At 42.9% G+C, this 19,923-nt stretch overlaps 1 protein-coding gene across 7 annotated transcripts in view; it reads right to left on the reverse strand.

The window, feature by feature from the left end:
- The window catches only part of LOC144103988 (dermonecrotic toxin SPH-like), an 82,123-nt gene that overhangs the window by 9,588 nt on the left and 52,612 nt on the right, over positions 1 to 19,923 (reverse strand). For all 7 annotated transcript variants that reach the window (XM_077636746.1, XM_077636744.1, XM_077636745.1 and 4 more), the window contains one exon: positions 4,630 to 4,755. In XM_077636746.1, the coding sequence (XP_077492872.1) occupies positions 4,630 to 4,755 (126 nt within the window). The remainder of the gene's footprint in view (positions 1 to 4,629; positions 4,756 to 19,923) is intronic.

Consider the following 19,923-nt stretch of genomic DNA (forward strand, 5'->3'; position numbering starts at 1 on the left):
CAGTTGTCTGCGCCCAAAAAATGCCATCGACGCGCGGAGTTTCCATGAGACAATGGTTAGTTGCGTTGACTTTTACATTATAGTTGTTTACCCCTTTGAAGTTTTCAGTGGAAGTAACAGAGCAATTTCGCATTGCGCGCACCAGAACTACAGCCGCTGCTGCTTACCGTGTATTCTAAGTGCGCACGTGCTGCCTGATGCCTAAGCGGTGGGTGTACACCGCGCGCAGCTGGCCGGCACCTGGTGCTACCTGCCGCCCTCTGGCAGATTGACGCATGCGCAGTTACGACGAGCGGTGCGCGGTAAGCAGCAGCACAGGCTGCACACACTATGCTAAATGTTTTTTGTATTTGTCATTACAACATGGCAACGAATTCTTACAGACTACCGGCGATTTGTCGACAGTATACCTCTGAAAAAGATTGCAGCGCTAATTTTTCCTTTCTGTAAATGTTGCATTTGAAAGTTGTTTCTGAAGTACCCGTGAAACCAATTCCAATTTTCAAGATAATCTGCGCTTTAATTTCAAAACATAATTTCTAAATATGACTATCATGTTAGGGTACTCGTATTATGCATTTCATGAGTTAAAAAAAAGCTCCTGCTGAGGTATGAACGACACTTTTCAGATCTGGTTTACCCACTGCTGTTCGAGACAACCTGTTATTCTCTATCATTTTGCAGAGAAAAGATGTTTAAGTAATATATTCAGGGATAACGGTCTGTGCAACCTTTGCACCAAGAAGGAAACGAAGACTAAGAAACACACGACCAGCTTCATAATATAGCGGTGCACTATGCAGCGAAAAATAAACAAATAAGGCACTAACAACGCAGCCCCACTGTTCTGTAACTAGTATTTAGTGTCAGTTACAGATATCCCATGTAACTCAGAAACCGAACGACAGCCATAGCAGGTACCGAGCCAATGAGAGCTTCTCTCTGAATTAACCGCGTCAAGCCATAGGCTAACCAGCCAAAATTTTGATTCTCATTGAGGCACTTGTAGCTGGACGTGTTGCTACATATTCAGGAAAGACATAGTGGCGCAAAAGGGGAACACGGACGAAGTAAGGGAACATGACGAGTGCGAACAGCACAAGATGGAAGGAAGCGTTGAAGGCCGGAGGTCGTACCTTACGTTCACCAAGCCTCTCACAACATAAAGAAGGTGGCTAATAGGTTATGGGCAGACGTAGTATTCTCTGCTCCGCTCAAAAGCTCACCGTCTTTTGCTCACAAATTGGTAGGAAAATGAAAGTGCAAGAGTGTCAGGTAAAACACGAAAAGCCCCACGCAACCTGCAAGAAAGCAGTTGTAAATGAGTTCCCGCTTACATACGACAAGGTATACGTTAGGCAAACCGGACGTCTTATTGATCGGTTGAGTGATTGCCAGAATTCACTAGCAAAAAAACGACTCGTATCTTCCACACAACTGCCCAGCATGCACGATGAAGAATCGGGTCACCAGCGGTCCTCGCTTGTCGGACTGTAAAGTGTTACTGAACAGCCGTGAAAAAAGAAAACGAGAACTTGTAGAAGCATATTTTGTCAAGAAACCAGGAGACAACATTACCAGTGATACCACTGAAGGGCTTTGCGGGAGTGAAATGGCATTTCTAGACATGTCCCCCCAGAGTCATCGTCAAGGACTAGTGCTCATGGCAGAGGGTGGTGGCGGACTTCTTACACACGCATCTGGGCGTTCTTCCAATCGACGATCCGTTGAAGGTGACTCTACTGAGGTGATTGACTTTTTAAAGAAGGCGCCTTCTCTGGAAGCATTTCCGTTGAAGCAACGGATATTTATTGTAACATTGGACATAGTCCGGTGCAGAACCCGGTTAAAGCCGGCATCGAAAAATATGGCCTCGTGCGATTTCATAATTCTTGTGGGACGTCTTTAGCCGCATTCCTTCCTTGATTTGCTTCAAGTGTATTTAAGAAGTTTGTTTTTTCAGCATGAAGGTGTGCTATACACTCACTGCAAAGGAGTCTTTGCACGCTCGTGTACTGCGCCTATCGTTTCAGGCCTGGGTTTAGGGCTAGCTGACAGACCATTGGAACAAGAGCTTATGAGTCGTGGGTTTGCCAAGTGCTTCCATTACGTGGATGAATTCTTACTCCTCGCACCAGTGAGCCACGTGATTGAGCCGGAAGCGGTTGGGGGTATTTCGAAGCGCCGCGCGAAGGCATATTGTTCATAGCGGAGGTTCCAAAAGATCGCTGTCGCCAATTTTTAAACATTTGCAGAATCCCAGGAGATGATCACACGTGCTGGTTGTACATGGTTAAGAGCGAGAAGCCACTTCTAAAATTCGAATCAGGCCATTCAAATGTGGTTGAAAGGGGCTTGTCAAAGACATGCCTGTACGAGATGATGAAGTCTAGCAACCACAAGGTGCAAGCAAGCTTTCTTTGCTGAGGAATTTGAAGAAAAAATCTTAGACCGACAAGTTGACAGGCTTTCGAAAAGTAACTTCCCAGCAGACGTTAGAAGATTTGTAGCGGAGGACTGCCAGAATAGGTTCAAAAGAAAGCGCCCACCGGCTGTAGAGCGTGAACAAAAGAGTAAGCCCAGTCGTCATTCCATATGTTCATAAGACCTCGCATCGCATCAAAAACATCGGTAGCGGGCATAACGTAAAAGTAGATTTCTCTGCTCCAAAAAAAAAAAACTGAAATCCTTGTGCCAGAGGGTCAACAGGATCAAGAAGCAAGGCAGCCGCAGTTCGTGTGCTCAACAATATAAAGCACCGTTTGTGCGCTGCCAAACGGGTGTAGTCTACAGCAATCCTTTCTTGGCCGCTGTTAAACGTTAGATTGCAGCACTCAAAAAACCGGGGCACTATCAGTGGTCCAGGCACCCGTGCAGATCACTAAAGTTTGCGATCCTTGCAAAAAAGAAAACTACGTCTAAAAAAACACATGTGCTGGCCATGCGCTCAGGCAAAGTCAGCAGAGAAATTGTTGAGGCTTTCTTCAAAGCTAATTGTAGCGAAGGTTGCGCCAGCACACCTTCAATGCTGCTATCGGCTAGGGAGATGGCTTTTTTTTTTCGAAAATAGCTCATGCCATTTACGCGTGAAAAGGATCTTGCGCATGGTCCTTGAAGGATTTAGTTTTTTTATGTCCTATTTTCCAAGATAAATTTCAGTTGATAGCTTCACTTCGTCCAGTCGTGTCTCGTGCTGTGATTGTTACACTCAGCCTATTTGTACTACAGCTATGGAATACCAATTATCCCCAGTTGTCGCCTTAATAACGTCTGTAAACACCTGTGATGGTCCCTCTTCTTGATTGATGTCTTTTGGCACGTAACTTTATAGAGCCAGTGCATTGGAGTATGAGTGAAAATGAACTACACAAGGGGCACTAGTGAAATAAAACCTCCTGCTAATCAAGCGATCGTCCTGTTTCCCGATCACGTCGTTGTTCGCCTTTGGGACTACTGTATTTATTGTGATTTTCCATGCTGTTTCGCACACAACGCCAATCTCTTGCAAATTGCTGTAACTTACAAGGCATTGCCTAAATTTTCATATATTTACCGTTCTGCGAGTCATTGTTTGGCGTCAAATTTCGTAAGATGCGCTGTTAACAACTTGGCGGCGGGGTAAGTTTTAAAAGGAAAAGAATTTTAAGCGGCACTTAGGATCGCCTTCAGCGATCCTCTTTTGCTTTTTTAGCCACGCCACGTGTTAATGTCGGCGGCTCTTTTGCATCATATGAAAAAGCGCTGTCCGAAAAATACCAAGAAATGAAATCGTCTCGACGTAGCAGATAACGTAACATTTTTGCTTGTAGAACTCAGCACCAAGCTGCAACGCTCGCTAGAACAATGCCTTAAATTTGTTTTAGTTACATTTACTTCTACGCTCTGACCGTATGCTCATAGCCTTCGTGGAAACAAATATCTATGCAAATATGTACAATATGTGGTGAAGTCATCGTTCACAAGCAGTTTAGTTGCAGGAGTAATAGGCTGCAAAGTCCTCTTTAAAAACTTTATGGGAACCGCTCAAGGACGTGTACAAAAGTTGAAACGAAAGAAGGAGGAGAAAGCTTGGACATTTACTGAAGAGTCTGTCCTGATTATTCTTCTCTTCTAGTTTCTGAAATGCATTCTGCTTAATATTCAAACTAGCTCGACCGACGTGGTCACTTTATTCACCCGATAATACATTTTTTTTCCTCAGAACTGTATCCACAATGCAAGAAGGGCTTTGCAATCTGCTCCGTTTGCTTACTCATGTCTCTCTTCAAAAATAAGTAAAGGACAGGCAGTCTGTAGATGCGAACCTATTAACGAAATGATATGAAAATCATTGTGTAACAAAAGATAAAAACAGCGCTAATTTTGACACAGACCACAAAGAAAGACCAGAAAGGACAGCGCCCATCCTGTCTGGTCTTTCTGTGTGGTTTGTGTAAAAATTAGCGCTGTTTTTTAACTTTTATTACACAATGTTACACCCTCTAGCCCAGAAATAGGTACTGTTATATGGAAATCAGTCGCGTCATGAGATACCAGCAAACAGGAGATGCTTCCTTGAACAACATAAAAAGGCAGCCTGCATAACATCACACGCCTGGGCATTAGAACTCCCATCAAATTCATTCTTACCAACGTGATCCAGATAAAGAGAAGAATTTTCAGCTTGCGAGAATGTGTCCAGTGCTCCCTTGAGGAGATCCTTGGCTTTGAGGTTGAAAATAGAGACGATGACATTGAGCATGTGCTCGAAGGGAACTGCGTGGAAGAGTACAAAAAAATTGAAAGTGCGTGCGGTCAGTTGGCCTGATTTTAGGCAGTGCGCAAGTTATGCATGTAAGAAAAATGCCTTCATGGGTGCTATTAACTGGCAAAAGAAAAAACCAAAACGAAAATATTTCTGAACCCGCGCATCCATTCTCTTTAGGTGGCCCGTTTTTATACTTACGTGCACTTACACTTTTCTTCGTTGCATGGCATCGTCACAGTAACAAGTGCAGTCGGTCTCTATAGCCCTAGCGTCCATTATTATGTTCAATCAAGATGACGTCTGATCTTTCCTCTCATGTTGTTCAATAAAAAAGCGGTAGGGGTTTAACCTTGTCAAACCGAATAGACGTGCGAACACTTATCAACCTTGCTGGCTCATGGCTTCGCTTTTCGGGGGCGTCGGAACGTCTGGCGGCGATATAAAATTCAAGCTCTAATCGAGGTTAAGCTGATCTGGTCTGTTTGCGCGGCAGATGAAAGTTTTTTTTTTGATACGGCGATTTAATTCGTCACGCGAGAGTGCGTTGCAGTTTAACATGATGCGCGAACGGCTCCGGCGGTGGCATAGTGCTCGTGCAGTGGCCAGCGAAGCTGCTCTGTTCTCGCCACCATGGGGCGCAGCACTGCTTATTTTATTTCTGCACCCTCATAGCCATACACAGCAGCAGTGGCCAAGTGATTGCGCTACCGCCTCGCATGCGGGAGGTGCATGGTTTGACCCCAGTGCCGCCGGGTACCCAAAGGTAATACGATGGGTACAAGCTTTCCCCTGGCCTGGCGGCCGGCTTATCAGCGGAGAAATCCTTATACAATGGGTCTTTAACCCCACCTTGAAGAATCGAAAATACCTTCGGCCATGGCGCACTTTGACCATAGATGTTCTTGCGCCATAAGTATTCATAATAATGATGAAAATTATGCAAGCCACAAGATTCTCGTTTGGGTTTCACCCTGTGAAGTACGGCTTTCGCACTAAGAAGTTCCGGATTTATTCCTTATCGGATGAAGTGTCCTACAGTGAGACTAGACCAGCTTTTTCTTTAGGACAGCATTGGAAATGCGCAAAACAGCCTGAAGAGCTGGACACAAAGGAGCAGACACCACGTAAGTATGAAGGTTCAGCAAGAGCTGAAGTCCATATACTTGTCATGATATATGTGTACCTCACGACTAATCGCGGGTAGGGTAACGTTTTGCCTACTGTGCCTAAAGGAGAAGGCACCCTCTGGGATATTTGTACAGATACTATGGTCTCAATTGCTTTGACTTTGTAACCGCAAGCGAGCCCCAAATACCCTTGCAAACAGATACACGCCGCAAATCAGAGAGCAGCGTAAATTATGGCATAGAATGCTATCATTGCCGCAGAGATGGCGTAACTTTACTCCATGGAGCCACTATTTTGGAAAGGCCCACATTTTCTCAAAGAAGCAACGTCCCAATGTGTATATCTAGTTGCCATTAATTTAGATGAGCAATATGATGCTACTTAATAAAACTTAAATATATTTCTTATACCTATCTGGAGCTTCGGCTGGGCTTCATCAGTTTAGTGCTCGGATGCTGACTGGAAAAACGCGTTTTATTCCCAGCCGCGGCGATGGAGTTTCGAAAGAGGAAAAATTTCTTCTATGTGATATTGCACGCTAAGGGCCCCAGGTGATCGAAAATGTCCGGAGCCCTCCACTATAGCATCCCCCATGCCCGAGTCGGTTCGCGACGTCAAACCTCACAAAAAGAAACCAATTGACATTGGCGTTGAGAATCAAATCAAATCAAATGCAGTTTATTTTCCGTCAGAAAGAAATCAACGGAGGAGGCTCGAGCAAAAAGTGAAACGTGTTCACTTGATTGCGCTCAAGCCCCCTTTTACATGGCATGCAGTGACGACACATAGGTGGACATTATATAAAGCATACTCATGGAATATGGAAATATGAAACAAAGCAAGCAAAACGTACAAGGTTACACAATATAGAGTGGTTTTACAAAGCTCTCTTGTGGAACTTAAACAATTTTTTATATGTACAGCAAGTACGAAGACAGAACAAAATAAACTGTAGTAATTTACAAACAGAATGGAACGTGCATAGGTACATATTCATAAAGGCAAACGGTTTTGCAACAGAATTGCATGTTATTATTTCAGGTGCACTAATTAGTATGGGTTGTCTGATGCTTGCTCCGACAGGAAAGACCTAATTTTTGAAATACTAATGTGGTTAATGTCAATTCCGTTATGTTAAAGATTGTTTAAAAGTGTTGGTAATGAATGACGTAGCATTTGTTGCCCATAATTTGTCCGGGAATAAGGAACTTTCCAAGGTTCTGAAAAGCGTGTATCACGTACATGTGTTGTTCGAGTTAACTGTGCCATATATTTTAATTCTTGCTGGCTCTTACGAAGTTGTTGTTTGTATCTTTTTGCCAATGTATATAGGTATAGATTATGTACCCTTGTTACATTAAGCTGCATAAAATATTCGCCTGTGTGGGCTTGCGAGTCGACCCCTACGATATGCCGAATAGATTTTTTTTGGAGTACGTGCAAACGATTTAGATTTGTGACGGTTGTTCTCCCCCAAACAAGAAAGCAATAACTTATATGTGATAGAATCAAGGCATTGTATATGTGCAGTTTAATTGCTTGTGGTAGGAAAGAGTGGAACCTCGCTAGTATTCCGACAGATTTAGATATTTTTGTTATAGCATAATTAACGTGAGTGTCCCATAGCATATTTTTGTGCAGATATACGCCAAGTGTTTTAACTGAATCAACAAATTCTATTGGTTCGGATCCTAATGTGATATTTAAGAAGTGTGGTGCTTTCGATTGCCTGGGAGTGAACATGACTGCCTTTGTTTTTTTCGTATTAGAGTCCAGGGAGTTCGCTTTACTCCATTGGTAGAGATCTTGAAGGATCGCGTTAATACCAGCCTCTAAGGATTGAAAGTTACGCTCGTGGAATAATAAGGTAGGGTCATCTGCATAGAATATATAATGTGGAACAGGGCTAACAGATGTGATATCATTTACGTATATGTTAAATAGGAGAGGGCCAAGTATGCTTCCTTGAGGTATGCCAGTGGTTACAGGTCTGTATGATGACATGTTGTTATCTATTGAAACGCTTTGCCTTCGATGTTGTAGATATGATGTTATAAGTGCTAGTGGTGTTCCCCTTACTCCATATATTTCTAGTTTCTTTAGTAATGTTATGTGATTAAGACGATCAAAAGCTTTAGAAAAATCAATGTAGATGCCAATTACTGCTTCTTTTTCTTCAAATGCTTTTAGTATAATTTCTTTCTGTGTGAGCAATGCTAGTTCTGTGGATTTGCCTTTGCGAAAGCCGCATTGTGTCGGTGTTAACAAATTGTGCTTTTCAAAAAAATTGATGATGCGGATATGAATTACTTTTTCAAGTCCTTTTGAAAAGATAGGTAGCAAGGATATTGGGCGATAGTTTGATAAATTGTTGCGATCGCCTCCTTTGAAAATTGTTATTATTTTAGATATTTGCATCTTTGCTGGGAAAACGCCTGTGGAGAGAGCTAAATTGTAGATATGAGTGAGATGTGGTGTAAGCAAGTCAAGTGCACCTTTTATAGGCCTTAGCTGAAGATCGTTTATGTCCCGCGCCGAACTGTTGCGAAGAGAATTAAAATGCATCATGGACTTCACTTTCACTTGTGGGAACAAAAAAAATGCTGTCTAAATTTCTAGCAATATTTCCCGTTGCTTCTACACAGTGAGCACTAGTAACCTGGTTGACTAGATGGTTGTTAAATTCTTCAGCTAGCTCTTGTCCACAAATAACTTTGTCATTTATAATTAATTCAGGTGTATTCTGACAATGGGGGTTTCGATTAAGTAGCTCATTTAATTTCTTCCACATAACGTCAGATTTTACGGTATGACCCGTCTCAAAGAATAGGTAAAGATACCGCTGTTTTTCTTTCCGCAGTATGGCGTTTGTTTTGTTTCTATATTTTTTGAAGGCTTTCCAATCTTCTGTATCGCGCGTGCTTAGAAATCTATGGAAGAGTTTGTCTTTCTTTTTTATCATTTTTAGGGACTCCTTGGTAATCCAAGGTTTACGTGATTTCTTGAATTTTTTTGCAGTAATGAAGGGGAACGACTGCGAATATGCATCTATTAATTTATTTAAAAATTTATTATATGCATCATCAGCTGATGTTGTGCTATAAACATCACTCCAGTTTGTATAAGTTTACTACGAAAAATAGATATTGTAGACTCACTGATGTTTTCAATTTTTCTGCTTGGAAGTGATACAGTATTCGTACGTTTAGGTGTTGTTTTACAGAGTAAAACTATAGCCAAGTGGTCGCTGATCTTTGATGAAACTGTACCTGCTGTTGTTTCGTGCTTAGGCAGGTTTGTTATGAATAGATCTATCAGTGTGGATGATTTTGTGGTTATCCTTGTGGGAGTCTGAATCATATTACTGTAGCCTTGCGAGAAGAGTGTTGTCTGTAATAACTGCTCAGAGGTGGACGAGGTAAGCAGGTCTATGTTAAGATGACCTCCCAGGATTGTTGTGTAGTCATTCTTATTTGAAAAATCAAGTATGGTGGTTTCAAGAAATTGAGAGAAACTGCTCATGCACCCTTCAGGCGGCCTGTAAATCACAGCGAAAATGTAGGGCTCACTAACTACGGCAAGACATTCGATGTAGTCATTGATAACAGCGAACTGATCAAGTAAGTCACACTGAAAGCACTTCCTAATATTCAATTGAATTCCGCCACCACGCTTTTTCGATCGGTTCAAAAAGAAGGTTTTATAATTTGCATCAATTATAGCATCACATTCTGCTGTAGACCACGTTTCCGTTAACAGGACCACATCAAAAGGGAAGGTAAATTTTTCAAGAAAAATAATAAGTATGTCTTCTTTATTACGACTTGATCTTATGTTCAGATGGAAGCATTTAAGACCTCTCATGTTTCCAGATGTGATAAGATTGTTAACTTCAGCAGGCTGTAATGCCATTCTGAATGACAAGATGGGATACTAGATAAGTTGTTGTGCTCACTGAATCTTTCCAATGTCTTTTTCGCATTGTATGCGAAGAACTTTTGACGTTTCATGTTTGCGAGCAAAGATTTTTTCGCCACGAACCCACACGAACTTCCAGTTTTGTTCTTTTTTCTTTTGTTTGGCCAAGCTGAGAAGCTTCTTCAGGGAGGGGCAAAGGTGTTCATTTATGTATATGGGATCGGAGCTTTCAAATCCTAGATCTCTGTTTGTGAGGCGAGTCTTTTTGGCCTTTTCAAGAGCGCTGTCGCGTTTGGCGCGGGACTTGAATTGAATAACTATGTTCTTTGTTTTGCCGTCATTACGGGTGGGAACACGGTGACATATCTCAACATCACTGTCTGTGATTGATTCATGGATAGCAATCCCAACTTTGGTAAGGATTTCTGGTATGTTTTCTTCTTCTTCCTCTTCGACTCCCTGAATTTCCAAGTTCACGTTTCTTGAATACTGTTCTAATTGAACTACTCGCTTTTCAAGCTCCTCATTCTGTTGTTCCAGAGCCGCACATTTCGCTTCAGCGTTATCTTTTTCAGTGCTTAGCTTTGCGTTTTTTTCAACCTCACTAGTAAGTTGCTTTTTCGGTGTTTCAATTTCAGCATGTGCAAATTCAAGACTTTCGGTCAAACTCTTTTGCTCGTTGCGCAGTTCGCGAAGTTCACTTCGTGCATCCCTTTCCAGGGACGCCTGAGCAGTTTTTATTTCCTGCTGAAGCTCTGCCTTTAACTGGGTGAACTCTTGTCTTATCTCTTCCTTTAACTTTGCTAGTTCTTTCGCCATCTGTGCAGGACGCCCCACGGCAGACAAGGGTACACACAACTGTGAACAACTTGGCAATGGCGACGACCGAAGCAACAATAATGGGTTCAAAAACTATATCCAAGCACTAACCTGCAGAAAAAGCAAGCTGTGCTTAGGCGATGTTCGTTCCGTGTCGTCGCCAATGCCAAGTGAAGCACCCGGTGGTCGCAGGCGGCTTTTGTAGATTCTGTTGCTGTGACGTCAGAACCGATGCTGGAGATTGCAGTTTTCAGTGATTTGACACGCCCCCGGATCTTTGATCTTCTTTATCCGTCGCTGGTGCTGACACGTGCGGGACGCTCATACAGCGGAAGGCACTGAATCTGGTATCCAGGGCTCGATCTGCAGAAAAAGCAAGCTGTGCTTAGGCGATGTTCGTTCCGTGTCGTCGCCAATGCCAAGTGAAGCACCCGGTGGTCGCAGGCGGCTTTTGTAGATTCTGTTGCTGTGACGTCAGAACCGATGCTGGAGATTGCAGTTTTCAGTGATTTGACACGCCCCCGGATCTTTGATCTTCTTTATCCGTCGCTGGTGCTGACACGTGCGGGACGCTCATACAGCGGAAGGCACTGAATCTGGTATCCAGGGCTCGATCTGCAGAAAAAGCAAGCTGTGCTTAGCCGATGTTCGTTCCGTGTCGTCGCCAATGCCAAGTGAAGCACCCGGTGGTCGCAGGCGGCTTTTGTAGATTCTGTTGCTGTGACGTCAGAACCGATGCTGGAGATTGCAGTTTTCAGTGATTTGACACGCCCCCGGATCTTTGATCTTCTTTATCCGTCGCTGGTGCTGACACGTGCGGGACGCTCATACAGCGGAAGGCACTGAATCTGGTATCCAGGGCTCGATCTGCAGAAAAAGCAAGCTGTGCTTAGCCGATGTTCGTTCCGTGTCGTCGCCAATGCCAAGCTGTGCTTAGGCCGATAGCAAAAGCCGGAAAGTGCACCTTGATTACTCTATTGGGCAGTATATTGCTATAAGGCAAGAAGGATAGGCTTCAGCGAATAACGAGGTACATCTGATGCACTCCTACTCGTAGATTATAAATAATAATGTAGCCGAAGAGCTATAAAAACATACAAAACACTGCATGAAAACGAAATATGCATGTTATGTTCAAGCAAAATTGGAACAATCACGGGAGGACTAAGCGCATAGCGCTACACTTGTTTCAACTTTTTGCAAATTCCTTCAGGGCTAACAGAGGAATAAGTAAAATGGCATAAAACCCAGGAAATTCCTATTAGCAGATGATGGAGCTGATTGATTGCTTCGTGGCATGTCTATATCTTATGCGTTGGCCTAATTGGAAGGCTAAGTAATATTTTTCATTTTGTTATGTGTGCTTTGCATTGCAGGGTAGGCTCCAACACTGCAGCTTTCGATACATCGGCTGCAGTACACATAGTATAAAGCCGTAACGAATTATTGCGTCATTACGTATCTGCACCGAGCTTTCCTAGCAATTTTGCTCGCGGACCATGGATAACTACCAGATCTCGCCACCAGAACCTGCCAGGCTTTGTAATTGCGCTAGAGTCACTAATGACCGGGCACTGTTAGGAGAAGGGTTGAAGTGGAAGCCACCACACCGGCCCGCTAAGTGGGCTTTCGACACACCCAGTCTTTCCAGTGGCTACAGAAGCAGCCGACTTTTCCGAGCCTCCCTCGAGTAATCTCGCTGTTGCCGATCGTTTTCCTCGCTGACCACGGAGGCTGTCTTCTGCATAGAGTCCCTGTAGTGCTAACTCCAAGGGCCCTTCCTGGGCGCACGCGCGGGAGCTCTTTGTGTGTGCCGGACAGGGCGTCGAAAAGTGGCATGCATTTCCGTGTTCCCTGCGCTGGCTTGTTCCCCCTCTCCAGCCGATGAGGAGAATTTCAAGCCGTGAAGAGAAGGAGTTGAGGGTGCTAAAAGGATAGCATAAACCGCGAAGCAAAGTTAGGGGAACCCGAAAGAGCTTCAAGCCGTGAAGAAGAGTCACGGAGAGCCCCGCGATTCTCCGATAGGGGTAAACTGGACTCATCTTCCGAAGCGGACGCGAGCGCCCGTGCGCTGGCGCCGGTATCTAGCACGGTCAGATACCGGCGCGTTGTCCAGGTTCACCGGCGTCTTCAGCAGTGCGCTTGCGCTGACCGGGTCTGGCGTACGATAAGGGCGCCGACAGTGGCCGTGTACGCCCGAGAAGCACCCTTGGAACTGGCACCTAAGAGAAGTTTTGCGCCTTTCTAGCCACCTCACATGCCTTGTTTTTTTGTAAACGGACACACTGTTCTGTTGTAACTTGATATTTGAAATCGCTCTCATTCAGAATCCCTAAGTTTTTGCAAAACCAAGTAGCCTTTTCTTAAAACTAATTATTGTAATGTGTAGCGAAGTTTTAGACCTAGACCATCCGCCTCAAGTGCAAGAGGAACGGTGTTCGAATCACTGTGCTGCGGGAATCTCTACCGGGGTTTTGAAAAAAAATACTCTGCGTGTTGGTGGAATTGTATAACCGGGCTTGGCTTGCGGCTTGATCTCTCTGGCCAGAACTGACAACGCACTCCTTAACCAGAGCACGATTTGGCCACTGTGGTGTTGTACTGGGCCACAGCCTTCTATGAACAAACGCGACAACTCTCAGCCCTTAGTCGCAGCAGTCACACAGCAACTGACCATGGTGGCGGTCAGACCTGTGACGCCGAGGAGGGTGCTAAGAATCACTAGCTCCGGACAGGCCACCATTGGAAACTACACCTGGCAGCTTTTTAACCCTAAGACCTTATCCAGTGAAGCTGGCCTAGTAGTGCTGTTCATAGAACTAGCGGGTATTAAATGAGATGTCTTAGGGCTTAGTGATGTTAGGAGGACAGAGGAGGCGCACGCAGTACACAGGGGCGGCGATCTACGCTGCTATCAAAGATTTTCTCACAAGCGAGAAGTAGGTACGGGATTCCTCAGTATTCGGGATATAGCTGCCAGCATAGAGAATTTCTATTGTATAAACGGGAGGGAGGTAGCGATCAGCTTACTAACAGGTACAAGCTAAGAGTGATCAAGAGCTACGCGCCTACTTTGAGCCATGAGGGCCAGATCATTGAAACATTGAAATTTCTATCAAAACAGATAATCGTCAATAAACAGACTAAAAATTAGGAGGCACTTTGGTGACCTAAAGTGCAATGCGGCAAGAGCCTTTTTGCGCGGTGTTGTTGCCTCTGTCGCTGTTTGTGTGCTGATACTACAAATTAAAGACTATGCGATCGTAGTCTGAAGCGCAGGTGCATCATCTGCTTGCGCATGCTCAGTGCTTTCAACGTGCCGCGATTTTTCAATTATGGCATACTACACCAATGTAATTAACTATCACAAATTACAAACTCAGTGACCAATTACCTAATTACTATTACTAATATTTGACCTAAATAATCATAATTAACTGGATATCTAATTACTAATTAACTAGAGTATTGCTATATATATAGTCAGTGATGACTTTGTGGTTTGGCATACACCATTGATGACGTCATCAATGTCATCAGTTCGATTGACAGCTACATGTGACAAAAGCACGATTAGACACGCTGGCGAGGCATGAGCCTATAAAGGCTTTCGCTTTGAAATCAGAGTACAAGTATTGATGGGTTACTTTAATGCTATGGTAGGTAAAAAGAAGCAGACCGGAGATCAAGCGGTAGGACACTACGACACAGGCTCCAAGAATAGAAAGGATGAGTTATTACGTTTTCGACCCTTCCTCGCAGAAAATACGTTGGTGGTGTTCCATAGTCATGGTTTATTCTTTTCGATTAGTCAATATTTCCCTTTTACTGTCCCTGTAATAGGGCTCGTTTGGGCAATACTCAACCTTCATTGCAGAAAGCCAGCAAATCCGGGATAAAGTAAAATGCAAAGTTCCGAATTTCAAATGCCGGTGATTCTATACAATATATTTAATGGTAGGACTTTTCGGTGTTTACTTTTTCTTAAATTTGACGGACGTTCTTGTGTTCTAATTTCGGCATGCAAGAATTGGTTTTTTGTGAAATATAATTTTCCGCTAATGATGTATTGACATTTTTCGGTGATTTGTTGTAGCAAATCTGTGTGTTCAAAATTCACCTAATGTCTGTATCGGCGTTTCTCTCATCCTGAACAATTTATTTACCAGTAATTGCCGTTAATTAACAGGCGCTGTGATGAGCAAGAGGGCGGGGAAATACATGGTCTGCGTGCTGATGGCGGCGATGGAACACGTAATCTTACTCAGAGTCTTGAGTATGCTTATGCTGAAATCCGTGATTTGAAGAAAGAACTGAAGGACGAAAGATCAAAAAGCGCAAAGCAGGCAAGTGAAAATGATGTGCTTAATGATAAATGCTCTACTCTTGAAATGACTGCCTCAGAGCTAGAAAAACGCGGAAAGCAAATCTTGAGATTTTTGGGGTCATCGAGAAGGAAAGCGAAGACGTTGTGGCCATTTTGTTCGAAATTGGTAACGCCATCAAAAAACCTATCACTGAATCTGACATCGAAATATGTCATCGAGTGCCCACCCGCAAGCCTGACATAACAAACATAGTGGTTCAATTTAAGTCAAGAACAAAGCGTGACGCTGCCCTCAGGAAAGCAAAGAGGACACGGCTCACTAACAACGACATAAGACTAGTGGACGAAACACCGCTATATGTGAACGAACACCTTTGTCCGGCGCAGAAAAAACTACTAGGAATGGCAGTGAAAAGGAAGCATGACTATAAATGGAAATCAGTTTGGACAAACAATGGTAAGATCTTTGCAAGGCGGGCTGATGGCTCTGAAGTTATGGATATATCTTGTGAAGCGGACCTTGCAAAGATAGGCCCCGTCCCTGAAGCTACAGGTGCTCCTTTATCTATTGAAGCGGACTCGGCCAAGGCGGGCCCTGAACCAAGTTCCGGTATCGATAGGTCTTCATAAACGGTCAAAATGGAATATCACGATTTCATTTTACCCTCTTGCGTTCAGCTTCCAAACCAGCCTCCTAGTTCAGTTTTACATATCAACGCTCGCTCAGCTAATAATAAAGAAGACCATATAACAGAACTGCTGAGCCAATTCAGTTTTCATTTTAGTATTATTATGCTAACCGAAACATAGTTCAATAGCGATAGCAGCGCACTATGCCTAAATTGGTACAGCAATTATTTCATAAATCGGCCAAACAGGCGTGATGGCGGTGTTGCCGCATACATTGAAACACAGCGTCGTTGCGTTCCTGTTCCGGAGTTCTGCATTTCAACGAGTGATTATGATATGTTAACCTTGAAATGCAACTTGGAAATTATAACGGTAGTATACCGGCCTCCGAACGGCATTATTTCAAGCTTCATAGACTTCTTTGAAACATTTTTAGACTACGTTAGTGAAAACAATTTTCGCCTCATCTGCGGAGGTGATTTCAATGTAGATATCGCAGAGGATAGCACCTTAACCCAACGTTGTCTGATAAACCTTCAGTCGACTGGTTTCATGAATTTAATCAACACACATACACGTGTTACGCAGACTACTTCATCCTGTATTTATCTGCTCATTACTAATATTGAAACTATCGTCAACCAAGCTGGTACCATTACCTCAGATGTCAGTGATCACTGTCCTGTGTTTATGTTCTTTTACACAGATCCGAAAAGTTGCAGTCGTACTGAAACGCCAATTTACATTCAATACATATCACATAGTGCTCTGGAAACATTCAAGCATGACATTAGTATTCACGATTGGTCCCATTTATACAAGATAAAAGACGCAGATGCTGCGTACACAAAGTTTATTTCCGAATTTATAACAATATACGCCTCACATTTTCCTCTCAAAGAAATGAAGCACTAAAAAAAAAAAAACCGTGGGTCGCACCCGCAGATATTAAAATGATAAACAAGAATAAGCTTTACCACGCTTTTCTACGTACTCGGTCGCCAGAAATTTTGATTACATTCAAAAGCGCACGAAACAAACTAAACGCTGAGCTTAGACACGCCAAGCGAACATATTATCAGCAACTATTTTCTGAACTTACGAGGAAACAGCCCAACGTAGTTTGGAAGCTGATAAATGACGTTATAGGCCGCGGCAGAAAGAATGCGTCAGTCGGAAGAATAAACCATAAAGGAAGTGAGCTGTCAGAGAGCTCACTTGCTGACCATTTCAATAGTCATTTCACGAATGTTAGAATGCTTGTGAATAAGATACCCAATTCAGAAACGCCGATAAAGACATGCGCCGACAGTCTTTTTTTTTTTTAGCCTACCGACGAATTAGAGGTTTACAGGACATTCATGAACTTAAACAATAGCAAGGCCCTAGACGCAGATAACCTTCAACTAAAACCAGTTAAGTATGTCATAAAATTCATAGCTCCTGTGATTGCTCATATTTTTAACCTGATTCGAGAAACGGGCGTCTATCCTGTTGAAATGAAGAAAAGTAGGGTGAGCGTCATATTCAAGGGCGGTAAGAGAAACGACACAAGCAATTATAGGCCAGTCTCTGCCATTCCCGTCTTTTCTAAAGGATTAGAGAAGGTGATATTCACTCGCATGTCTAAATTTTTCCTTTTTAAGAATATTTTATGTGACGCACAATTCGGCTTCTGGAAAGGGCGATCAACAGAAACCGCCCTGCTAACGCTTAAGGAAGTTATTGTGCAAAATATTCAAGAAAGCCTTTTCACCCTCGGCCTGTTTATTGATTTTAGTAAGGCATTTGACTGCCTAAATCATAATATTTTAATTTACAAGCTTTCACTCAGTGGAATCCGCGGAACACATATTGCCTTAATAAAGTCGTACTTAAAAAACAGGAAGCAGGCAGTGCACATAGATAATCAGAAATCCCGTTTTTACCAGTGCAAAACGGTGTACCACAAGGCAGTGTATTAGGCCCTTTGCTTTTTAATATATATATAAATGATATCGTGAAGATTGATTCAAACGTAAAATTTATCATATATGCAGACGACAGCAGCATAATAATTTCGGGTCCTAATGTAGACGATTTAATTATCAAATGTAATCAAATACTTGACAAATTACACCTCTGGTCAAATTTAACTTGCATTAGGATAAATCCTAAGAAGACGAAAGTAGTAATATTTAGAGCTAAAAATAAGTTAGTCAAGAGATGCCATGTTGTCCGATGCCAGGGCCAAGAAGTTCAAGTAGCGAATGAACATAGAATTCTCGGGGTTACGTTTTCTTCGAACTTAAGTTGGGATAAACACGTAGAAGATGTTTGTAGAAAACTGGCCGCAGTGACGGGAATCTTATCTCGCTGCCGACATCTTCTTCCAACACAGGCCAAAATCCAAATTTATCACGCACTGTTTGCTTCACATATCGACTACTGTGGTCTAGTATGGGCTACAACGACAAGAGGAAACGTTGCAATGATAGTTGTACTTCAAAAGAGAATCATGAGACATATTGCAAACCTTGATTACCTGTCTCCTACGCGAAGTGCTTTTATAAGCTATAACTTCATTAGTGCTGAATATATGTATCCATATCGCCTGCTCCGGTCTTTTTACTTTTCCACTGTAGCTTTTTCAGGATTTTTTAATGAATCTAGGATCTCTAAAAAGAAGACATGTTGCACTATCCACGCGTCATGATGATGTCTGGGTGCGCCCGAAATTTCGAAGTAATTATAAATTTCAGTCACTACAGCATAATCTGCCATTAATTCTAAATGAGCATAAATGTGTGAGGAGTTGTGGCATAAAAGAACTGAGAATGTTTTTTTCGATTCAAAGAACCAATGGCTACGCGTGTTTACCTTTTCCTTTACATGTGCTGTTTTTAAAGAACATGTATGTATTCTATTTTTCTTTCTATTTCTGTCTGCTTAACTTCTCTTGTTGGTATCGTGCTGTGTTCAAAACTATAAGTACGGTTTTTGTTGACACATTTTGAAATCATATGCTGTTTAGTTAATAATTAAATTGCATTTCTGCTATTGTATAACTCATTGTTCTTTGCATTTCTTAATTGATGTTATTTAATATGGACACTACATGTTGCTGTAAACCACTACTGCCTTGTAGAAGGGGTCATGGGCCTAGTCAAGCTGTCGAGACAGCTTTTAGCTCTTGACCCTTTCCGGGATCCTTTATTTCTAGAAAAATAAAAGAATTGAATTGAAAAAAAAATTGTCGCGTTAGCCAGGAGACACCTGTTGATGAAGCCCGTGCGCTGCTTTGTGTCAGTGTTCGACATGCAACTGATTAGCCTGCTGAACCGACCAACTGCTCTGAGCAAGTGGTAATAGAATTTATGAAAGTGAAGGCCGCATACTTTTACTGGTTATTTTCAGTTTCAACCGAAAAGTTCAACTGCTGATTATATTTCAATGAGTTAAAGAAAATGCCCTCAGCCGTGCAGACGAATCAAAGCAGGTGAGATGTACAAATGTTCCGACTGAATACCAGTACTTTTACCACTGTTCTGACAATAGGAAATGTTGCGACAGGATTCTTTTACAGACAAAGAAATAAAAAACAGTATTCGCGTTTCTGTAGCTTTATATTGATGTAATTCGGCGGTTGCGGTTGTGATCACGGCTGACAATGCGGGCCACTAGCTGACATCGAAGGTAGCATGAGGTGCGGTCGACTGGCGCAGCTTCTCCAGGACCGCCAATCACTTATCCCCACTAGGTGGCTAGATGCCGCATTCCCGCATTCCGATGTGGCCGCTATTGAAGCCATCGGAGGTTGGGCGGCATGTCCCGGAAATCTGGTGTCTACTCTATCAATTCAAACAGTCGCGTCTTCTGCCTTTTTGTCCTTAGTTTTTCGCGTTGTTCTCGTGTAACGTCTACTGTAATGTGGAAGGAGTAAGCATTCTCAATGCGAGCAACATGAGAATTGTTTGGGAAAGCCTCTAATTTAGGAGCAGCCGAAGAAAACAGGCATGCAGGTCTCACCCTGCATCTGGTTCTTGTCTTCCGAGCGTAATTAGGAAAATTATTAGAATGACAATGAGGCTAGGTAAAGTTAAAACTGATTTTTCCAGCGACAAAGAAAAAGCGAATGATGCCGCAAAAATCCTGACACTAGAAGAACCACACATTATACAGCTCCCACAGTTTCAGTTCCGGGTTTGTGGCGGACGATGTATCTTCTCATCTATGGCAGGGGATGTTTATCGCTTTAGGATGTCGTTTACCTTCCAGATGCGTTTTAATCTAACTACGTAGCACAGGGACGTTTAAGCTGCAGAGCGGCAGAGAAACGCCTGAGGAGAAATACGAACGATGCAGCGCACGTGAC

This window comes from Amblyomma americanum, chromosome 9 (genome assembly GCF_052857255.1).
Source record: "Amblyomma americanum isolate KBUSLIRL-KWMA chromosome 9, ASM5285725v1, whole genome shotgun sequence".
NCBI lineage: Eukaryota > Metazoa > Arthropoda > Arachnida > Ixodida > Ixodidae > Amblyomma > Amblyomma americanum.